Source organism: Salmo salar, chromosome ssa27 (assembly GCF_905237065.1).
Source record: "Salmo salar chromosome ssa27, Ssal_v3.1, whole genome shotgun sequence".
Lineage (NCBI taxonomy): Eukaryota > Metazoa > Chordata > Actinopteri > Salmoniformes > Salmonidae > Salmo > Salmo salar.
The window spans coordinates 33,848,799-33,859,033 of NC_059468.1; the positions used below are offsets into that span (position 1 = coordinate 33,848,799).

The following is a 10,235-nucleotide window of genomic DNA, read 5'->3' on the forward strand; positions in this document are numbered from 1 at the left end:
ACAGATTACACAGACCCACAAAGAATTCGAAAACAAATCCAATTTTGATAAACTCCCATATCTATTGGGTGAAATACCACAGTGTGCAATCACAGCAGCAACATTTGTGACCTATTGCCACAAGGGCAACCAGTGTAGAGCAAACACCATTGTAAATACAACCCATATTTATATTTATTTATTTTCCCTTTTGTACTTAACTATTTGTACATCGTTACAACACTGTACATAGCTATAATATGACATTTGAAATGTCTCTATTCCTTTGAAAGTTACTGTTAATTTGATTGTTTATTTCACTTTTGTTTATTATCTATTTCACTTGCTTTGGCAATGTAAACATATGTTTTCCATACCAATAAAGCCCTTTGAATTTAATTGAGAGAGCGAGAGAAGGGTGGGGTTCCTTCCATCTCTGTGGTATTTCATGGTATTGTGGGAGATACAATGATGAGAGATTGGTAACTAGTGTAATTAAATGCCCTGTTGAAGATCATTTGTTTAATGTCTCCCAGTGGAGTAGTCCAGTGAAAATATCTAGAAACGTTTTATTGGTCCTCAGAGAGACCTATGTTGATGTATTTGCCAGAATGAGTTCAAAGAAAGCTTACATCTTATTCTATTCAGAAACTAACGAGCACTGACAGTATAATGATTCGTCAACAACTGTGATTTCACCTCAACTCTTCAGAGAGGTATCTGTTAAACTGAATGACCAGGGCCATTTTGATTTAATTGAACTGAATCTGTCAGTGTAGAGGTGTGATGATTGGTCAAGTCCCAGGTTTAAACCAGCCATGTACTGCACTATACACCATGTCCTGTGTACTTAACCTGGATGCCATCAGTGTGCTGTATATTCAGCTGCCTGGTTGGTTAATGTACAGTGAGGTTGAAATCTGTATTCGTCACTCTGGATCACCAAGGCATTCTGCCAAGTTATTCAAATAATACCATTCCCTCTTCATAAATTAGAAAACAGAACCGTTTACAGAACAAGCTGAGCAAATTAAGAACAATATATTTTTTGGAACCAGACCAAGACTAGTGCTCGTCTTAATAGTAACAACTTCAGTATCCTAACGGAAACCTTCTATCTATTTCTGTGTTATAAGAGGAAAGTAGGCAAAAGACTGTCTACATCAGCACTCCAGTCTACATCAGCATTCCATCCTGTCTACATCAGCACACCATCCAGTCTACATCAGCACTCCATCCTGTCTACATCAGCACTCCATCCAGTCTACATCAGCACTCCATCCTGTCTACATCAGCACACCATCCAGTCTACATCAGCACTTCATCCAGTCTACATCAGCACACCATCCATTCTACATCAGCACTCCATCCAGTCTAAATCAGCACACCATCCAGTCTACATCAGCACTCCATCCAGTCTACATCAGCACTCCATCCTGTCTACATCAGCACACCATCCAGTCTACATCAGCACTCCATCCTGTCTACATCAGCACACCATCCAGTCTACAGCAGCACTCCATCCTGTCTACATCAGCACTCCATCCAGTCTACATCAGCACACCATCCTGTCTACATCGGCACTCCATCCAGTCTACATCGGCACACCATCCTGTCTACATCGGCACTCCATCCAGTCTACATCAGCACACCATCCTGTCTACATCGGCACTCCATCCAGTCTACATCAGAACTCCATCCAGTCTACATCAGCACTCTATCCTGTCTACCTCGGCACTCCATCCAGTCTACATCAGAACTCCATCCAGTCTACATCAGCACTCTATCCTGTCTACCTCAGCACTCCATCCAGTCTACATCAGCACACCATCCTGTCTACATCGGCACTCCAGCCAGTCTATATCAGCACTCCATCCTGTCTACATCAGCACTCCATCCAGTCTACATCAGCACTCCATTCTGTCTACATCAGCACTCCATCCAGTCTACATCAGCACTCCATCCAGTCTACATCAGCACTCCATCCAGTCTACATCAGCACTCCATCCTGTCTACATCAGCACACCATCCAGTCTACATCAGCACTCCATCCTGTCTACATCAGCACACCATCCAGTCTACATCAGCACTCCATCCAGTCTACATCAGCACACCATCCTGTCTACATCGGCACTCCATCCAGTCTATATCAGCACACCATCCTGTCTACATCGGCACTCCATCCAGTCTACATCAGCACTCCATCCTGTCTACATCAGCACTCCATCCAGTCTACATCAGCACTCCATCCAGTCTACATCAGCACACCATCCAGTCTACATCAGCACTCCATCCTGTCTACATCAGCACTTTTGTGAAACCGTCATAACTCCAGACAGTTTCACAATATCAGATCAATCCCATGTAATATTATTTAGCAGTTTTATAGCGAACAAACTACTACTCTCATACTGTATATTCCCCTATACAGCCATGCAATCCACCACCCTCTATATGTTCTCGTTTGCTAACACTTGCTATCCTTTTAGCTCACAGTGGCTAGCAAAGACAGCTAGCCACTGTGAGCTAAACAATGCTTTTCCACTTGCAATTTGTCATGAAGTACCTCCCTCTTCACACACCATGATGGCATCTCTTGAGGCCCATTTGAAATGCTCAAAATATCTTTGTTGTGACCTGTAGTTCCAGGCACTAATATCCACTTATCCATGTATTTATTTCATGGCCTATACTAATGTCCGCTTCATTTACTGTATTCAATCGTTTTATTTACACAAACACTTTCCCTCCGTCATGTTTTCGTCCAGGAGCAGCAGAGCTCCTAATCCTTGGGACCGTGACGTCACAGCTGAAGTAAACTTGGGAAGGTTCTTCCTCCTTTAGTGTCCTAACCCAGGGGGAAATGGGATTAGTACAGCCAGGGGACTTCACTGCAGTGATGGAGTAGAGTGGAAAGGGAGAGAGGCCCAAGGCACTGACTGAGAGTCTGAGAGACTGGACACTGAGAGACTGCCTAGTGAAATCTTGTGAGAAACATACTGGGAGGTATGAAGATGCCCCTTGACCGATTTAAAGGATGTAGAGAGACTTTCAGAGATTGATTGATTCTGAGAGAGAGACATTGAGACAGGAAAATCTCAAACTCAAGGAGAATTCAAGCCTCTAAAGGACATGGTTTGTTACAGGGAATGGACGTAAAATGATTTTCAATCCTAAAATAATTATGACATGGTGTGCTGTGGAGTGAGAAGATACATTAGATAGATATCTCCTATAAGACGATCTCTGAGCACCCAGGACATACGTTAGAAAGAGTCCAAGGTGACAGAGGCTACACGGGTCACTGCACTCTGATTGGCTAAATTAACTGCTATAGCGAAGATCAACATCCACCCACTCTTGACAGGTTATCACGTGATTCTATCCTTGAAACAGGTAAGTTTGGAGGAGTTTTCTGTTGGCTGAATTTGATGATGTTAAATTGATAGACTTTGAATGTGACTCATGAATACATTGTGGAGATGTAGTGATATAGGTGCATCTGAAAGTAAAAAAATATTCTCAGAATGGAGAATGCTCTGAGAAAATTCTGTCTTAGCGAGAGAGAGAGATAGAGAGAGAGTGAGACAGACTAGCAGAATGAGATAGCTCTCTCAACAGATTGGCTACCCGCACTTTACATTTTTAGAAAGGCTTAGTCCACTGAATACTAGTTCATTCATTGTCGTACTGTGAACTCTTACTCCCCAGGCCATACAGAGGTGCACTGTGTCTTTAACAAGTTGTTCTTTTGGGCGATGGTTGGTGTGACACAAGGTTTTTGGTAAGGTTTGAGTATATTTTGTGAACTGCCAATGAAGTACGACGCTCTCTCTGAGCTCCGTATTCGTCACTGACAGCTAGGTGTCAAGATGCTAGGACACTTTATCTGGAAGTTCAGTCATAACTCTTATATAAGAGTGTACTTATGAAAGGTTTAAGTGTATCGTGCTTCCAGGTTTATGGAAAACGAATGTAGGCATTAGGATAGAATGAAGTGTTACTAATAATACTTGTGGGAGTGTGCGAGCAGACTATTAGGATTAGGATTTGTGTTAAAGCCAATGGAAACTATGGAGCACTTGCACTGACTCAAGTGTCTGGTATATTGGTATATTCATGCAACTAAAATATGTATCATGTTGTAGAACATAGTGATACGTTTGTTAATAAAGTTATACGTCACACTTCGCCACATCACACCTCACCATTTTCACACAGCACAGCACAGCAGTGTCTCAAATACAGTATCAGCTAAACATGAACACACTACCTATGGCCCAGGACATCTGATCAGGGTACTGAAGAGGTCAGAACTACCTATGGCCCAGGACATCTGATCAGGGTACTGAAGAGGTCAGAACTACCTATGGCCCAGGACATCTGATCAGGGCACTGAAGAGGTCAGAACTACCTATGGCCCAGGACATCTGATCAGGGTACTGAAGAGGTCAGAACTACCTATGGCCCAGGACATCTGATCAGGGTACTGAAGAGGTCAGAACTACCTATGGCCCAGGACATCTGATCAGGGTACTGAAGAGGTCAGAACAAGCTATGGCCCAGGACATCTGATCAGGGTACTGAAGAGGTCAGAACAAGCTATGGCCCAGGACATCTGATCAGGGTACTGAAGAGGTCAGAACAAGCTATGGCCCAGGACATCTGATCAGGGTACTGAAGAGGTCAGAACAAGCTATGGCCCAGGACATCTGATCAGGGTACTGAAGAGGTCAGAACTAGCTATGGCCCAGGACATCTGATCAGGGTACTGAAGAGGTCAGAACTAGCTATAGCCCAGGACATCTGATCAGGGTACTGAAGAGGTCAGAACTACCTATGGCCCAGGACATCTGATCAGGGTACTGAAGAGGTCAGAACTAGCTTTGGCCCAGGACATCTGATCAGGGTACTGAAGAGGTCAGAACTAGCTATGGCCCAGGACATCTGATCAGGGTACTGAAGAGGTCAGAACTAGCTATAGCCCAGGACATCTGATCAGGGTACTGAAGAGGTCAGAACTAGCTATGGCCCAGGACATCTGATCAGGGTACTGAAGAGATCAGAACTAGCTATAGCCCAGGACATCTGATCAGGGTACTGAAGAGGTCAGAACTAGCTATGGCCCAGGACATCTGATCAGGGTACTGAAGAGGTCAGAACTAGCTATGGCCCAGGACATCTGATCAGGGTACTGAAGAGATTCTCTATCCTAAAAAAATCAATGATCTGCACACAATCTCTCATAACAAATGACTAACAATAAGCCCGGTATTATTACATACTGTATAACGTGGGACTAGTGTTGACCGCTTTTCATCCAGACGCTACATTAGTTCATTAAGTGTGTTTATCTACAGTGTGTGATGAGGGACACACAGTACCCTCACTCTGCATCACCACCATGTATGTTGACTCGCTAGGCCTAATCCCCTGTTCCTGCCCAGATTTACAAAGTCTACACAGCCCGTTCATGTATGGCCAAGATAAAGAAACGTGTGATGCTCTCACATTCTTCCAGTGTGTATCTAAGGGAGGAAATAGCTCTGGTCATTTCCTCCCAGGACCTCATTTTCACTATGAAAGCAGATATTTAATGTGGCAGAAATATCCCTGTTGAGCATACCATGGAGGGTACAGTCAAATCGTTGTGGTCTAAGGGCCTTTTTCTGTTCTAGTGATTATAGTTCTACAGAGCATATTACTTGTACTCCCTGAGAAACTCAATGTTGTTCGCATTATACTGTCACATGATGACAATACTGTATTACTGTTTTTCAGAAGAAGTCCATCACTGCCTCTCAGCAATGGAGATTCTCACGTCCTTGGTGGTCAATGCAACACCTGAAGACATGAACAGTACTTCCAACCCCCAGTGGGGGGTACCCTACCTGAAGAAACTAGCCCACCTGGACGAGGGCCTGTACCAGGAGTTCTACGGCCTGTGGGTGACCCTGATGGTGGTCAACACCCTGATGTTCGTGGTGGGTGTGGTCCTTAACAGCCTGGCCCTCTACATCTTCTGCCTGCCCTCCCAGATCTCCTCCGCCCCTGTGGTCTATACCATCAACCTGGCTGTGGCTGACCTGTTGGTGGCGCTCTCGCTCCCTGCCCGCATTGCCCTCTACCACAGCGGTGGAGGGTGTCTGGCCTGCTCCTACGTTCACACGTTCAGCTACTTCGTCAACATGTACTGCAGCATCCTCTTCCTCACCAGTATCTGCGTGGACCGCTACATAGCCGTGGTGTGGGCCGGGGCCGGGCGCCGCTGGAGGAGCCCCGGGGGCGCTAAGGGAGTCAGCATGGGGATCTGGCTCTTCGCCGTGGTGGTCACCTACTCCTTCCAGACCACGGCGCTGGAGATCAAGGCCACGTCATGCTGCCGCCTCACCGCCCTCTTTGCCCTGTCCTTCCTGGAGTTCCTGCTCCCCCTGGTGGTCATCGTGACATTCACACTCAGGGTGGCATGCGCCCTGACCGACCCCAGGCTGATGCCTCAGAGCCAGGGCCGGCGGGCTAGAGCAGTCAGGCTCCTGGTGGCTGTCTTGGTCGTCTTCTCCATCTGCTTCATGCCCTTCCACGTGCGCCAGGCGTTGGTGTATTTCCGGATGGGGGGTGACAGAGCACAGCAGGTGTTGGCGTACCACGCCACTGTGACCCTCAGCAGCCTCAACAGCTGCCTGGACCCAGTGGTCTATTGCTTTGTGACGGACAGCTTCCGCTCGGCCATGCGCCAGGCCTGCAGGAAGAGGCCAGGGGCGGAGGCGGAGGCGGAGGCGGAGGCAGAGAGGACCAGTGGAGGGGACGTTGCCAGTGGACTAAGGAGTTCAAAAAGATCAGGGACAGCCATGGCTATCGCTCACAGTGTGGCCACACTGACTCTCACCCCCTGCACCCTGCAACAGAGGGAGATGTCTGCATAGAGAGGGGAGAAGAGTGACAGAGGGAGATGTCTGCATAGAGAGAGGAGAAGAGTGACAGAGATGTCTGCATAGAGAGAGGAGAAGAGTGACAGAGATGTCTGCATAGAGAGGGGAGAAGAGTGACAGAGGGAGATGTCTGCATAGAGAGGGGAGAAGAGTGACAGAGGGAGATGTCTGTATAGAGAGAGGAGAAGAGTGACAGAGGGAGATGTCTGCATAGAGAGAGGAGAAGGGTGACAGAGATGTCTGCATAGAGAGGGGAGAAGAGTGACAGAGGGAGATGTCTGCATATAGAGAGGAAAAGAGTGACAGAGGGTGATGTCTGCATAGAGAGAGGAGAAGAGTGACAGAGGGAGATGTCTGCATAGAGAGAGGAGAAGGGTGACAGAGATGTCTGTATAGAGAGAGGAGAAGAGTGACAGAGGGAAAGAGGAAAATGAAGGGAATTGGAATGAGAGAGGGTGTTGCTAATGTAGTGGATTTTGTGACTAAGGCACAGGAAATTGATAAGACTGCATCGGGACTTTACATCTCTTGAGCTTTTGAAAGCCAACTGAATATACATTCTGTAAAGAATTTGCATCCTGGTGTTTGCATTCTGAAGACTCATACAATAATATGCAGTGGTAATGAACCTGGACAAGATATGTGATTGATTTTAATCAGTAAAATGCAGTCTCACTGTAATGGAACAGTAGCAGAACTTTTTCCAGAAAAGCACAAGCTGTTTATTTCAATGGACTGTCAAAGTTCTGTTTTTACATAGAGATTTTTCAGATCACTTGTGACACTTAAAGTTTCTTATCACTTCTGTAACATCTGTAAACAGCACCATATATACATAATTTGAAGAAAAAAAAGTACTATTATCGGATCGTGATGTCACCAGTTGTACAAAGGGTAAATGGTCCTTACAAGTGCATGTCCATCACAAACGAGCTTTGTTTATTGCTCCTCCACTTGATTTAATGGACAAATTGGCTCACTTGTTTATCTCACTGCACTGACTCCAGTGGCTTTCAATTTTCTCCTTGAAAAACATCTCTCTTAAAGCTACAGTATGGGATTTGTAAAACAGCACTAAGCATGTTTTGAGGCTAAACGGTTTGTTTACAAGCAAGCTTATATTTTGGGGTTTTGGTAGGGTGTTGAATTGAAGCTTGTGATTTATAGTTTATATTCTTCAAGAATCAATGGTTATGTCATTCATTTAAAAGTCTAAAAATGGATGTACCAATCCCAGATTGCCCCTTTAACTGTCACTGAGTCAGAAAATGTAATGTGGTATTCTAAAGGTAAACACTTTCACGATTTGTTTGGGACATTTCTCCATTTAGGGGGAGATGCTGTAGACCAGTGATTTTCAATTCCTGGTCCTGGGGACACAAAGGGGTGCACATTTTTGGTTTTGCCTTAGCACTACACAGCTGATTCAAATCATCAACTTATCATCAAACTTTGATGATTTGAGTCAGGCTAAAACAAGAATGTGCACTCCTTTGTGTCCCCAGGACCAGGATTGAGAACCACTGCTGTAGGCCACCAGATTCACTCACTGTGTTCATTATTATTTGGCCACAAGGAGGTAGCATGAGACTTGGATGTTTTCATTTGAATGCGACTGAGAATAACCTCCGGTCACATTTCTGCATTTGGACCTTTTAAGTAAGCATTGCTGTTTTATTCCTGGAAAACATACTTCCACATACTCTGTATGTCATTTTCCAAACTCCTACAATGCCTTCCTGTAAAGTTATGCCTGTTACATTCCCATCATGCTCTACTATTGGGAGCAAACAGACTCATAACCTCCTGCCGTTTCATTCAGTCTGTGTCAGCTGGTCAGGCTTGTATTTGTGACATTCTTCCACAGGATGTGAACAAGGCTCAGTCTGGCCTTTGGCGTTGTTCACACCTAGGTCCTACAGCATGAGTTAGCCTTCCCTCACCTGGCTGTGGCCCGTGGCCAGTGATTAGGCTGGGGTGACTGTGGGCCAGGTGGTTTGGCTGGGGTGACTGGGGGCCAGGTGGTTTGGCTGGGGTGACTGGGGGCCAGGTGGTTTGGCTGGGGTGACTGTGGGCCAGGTGGTTTGGCTGGGGTGACTGGGGGCCAGGTGGTTTGGCTGGGGTGACTGGGGGCCAGGTGGTTTGGCTGGGGTGACTGGGGGCCAGGTGGTTTGGCTGGGGTGACTGGGGGCCAGGTGGTTTGGCTGGGGTGACTGGGGGCCAGGTGGTTTGGCTGAGTGACTGGGGGCCAGGTGGTTTGGCTGGGGTGACTGGGGGCCAGGTGGTTTGGCTGGGGTGACTGGGGGCCAGGTGGTTTGGCTGGGGTGACTGGGGGCCAGGTGGTTTGGCTGGGGTGACTGGGGGCCAGGTGGTTTGGCTGGGGTGACTGGGGGCCAGGTGGTTTGGCTGGGGTGACTGGGGGCCAGGTGGTTTGGCTGGGGTGACTGGGGGCCAGGTGGTTTGGCTGGGGTGACTGGGGGCCAGGTGGTTTGGCTGGGGTGACTGGGGTGCCAGGTGGTTTGGCTGGGGTGACTGGGGGCCAGGTGGTTTGGCTGGGGTGACTGTGGGCCAGGTGGTTTGGCTGGGGTGACTGGGGGCCAGGTGGTTTGGCTGGGGTGACTGGGGGCCAGGTGGTTTGGCTAGGGTGACTGGGGGCCTGACACAAAGGCTTAGACAGCAGATTTGGGGTCAATTCAAATTGAATTCAATTCAAGGTCACTCAATTCAGGCATTGATTTGAGTAAAATAAAAAAATAAAAAACCTTTGAATAAAATAGCTTCTCCTGTTCAGTTTATTGAGAAGTCAGTAAATACATAGATTTCCTTTTCGAATTATTGGGATTTCAGTTTACTTCCTAAATAGACTGACTTCAATTCAAATTGACCCCAAACCTGCTAGACAGAGGAACAAACAAGGAGGAGGGGAACCTGAAACTGCCAGGCGCAGAATTTTCCACCGAAAAAAATCGTCTGCTGTGAGTTGATTCAGCATCTTTTATGGAAAGTAATGAAACTGTTTTTTCCCCACAGGCTACAACGAGATCCAGTCTTATCAACAGCTGTGATTCTCGTTGTGGGTTTAGCGGTGAAAGGTGAAAGACGTTTCGTATGATATTCAACTGTTATTTACCTGTTATACATTTCTTTGAAACATACTAGACATATTGACACATTCAGAACAGAAGAGGTTAGGACAGGCCTTCTGTTGCGGACGATGTTACCTCAAGCTTGGAAGGACATAATGAAGGGTAGTGTATCTCCAAATCAAATATGACAGGTCTCATTAGGGTTCAGGCTTGCATGTACAGTAGTTATTTAAGCCTGACA

The 10,235-nt window shown here is 46.5% G+C and overlaps 1 protein-coding gene across 1 annotated transcript; it reads left to right on the forward strand.

The window, feature by feature from the left end:
• The first annotated feature begins 3,091 nt into the window (after positions 1 to 3,091).
• LOC106588982 (G-protein coupled receptor 20) lies at positions 3,092 to 6,943 on the forward strand. The gene is made up of 2 exons (XM_014178577.2): positions 3,092 to 3,375; positions 5,761 to 6,943. Exon 2 carries the CDS (start codon positions 5,787 to 5,789, stop codon positions 6,900 to 6,902), a length of 1,116 nt encoding a protein of 371 aa, XP_014034052.1. The 5' UTR covers positions 3,092 to 3,375; positions 5,761 to 5,786; the 3' UTR covers positions 6,903 to 6,943.
• Positions 6,944 to 10,235: the final 3,292 nt, after the last annotated feature.

What these genes read in the sequence shown, in the direction of transcription:
- LOC106588982 (XM_014178577.2), top strand. Translation starts at nt 5,787, where the DNA reads ATGGAGATTCTCACGTCCTTGGTGGTCAATGCAACACCTGAAGACATG.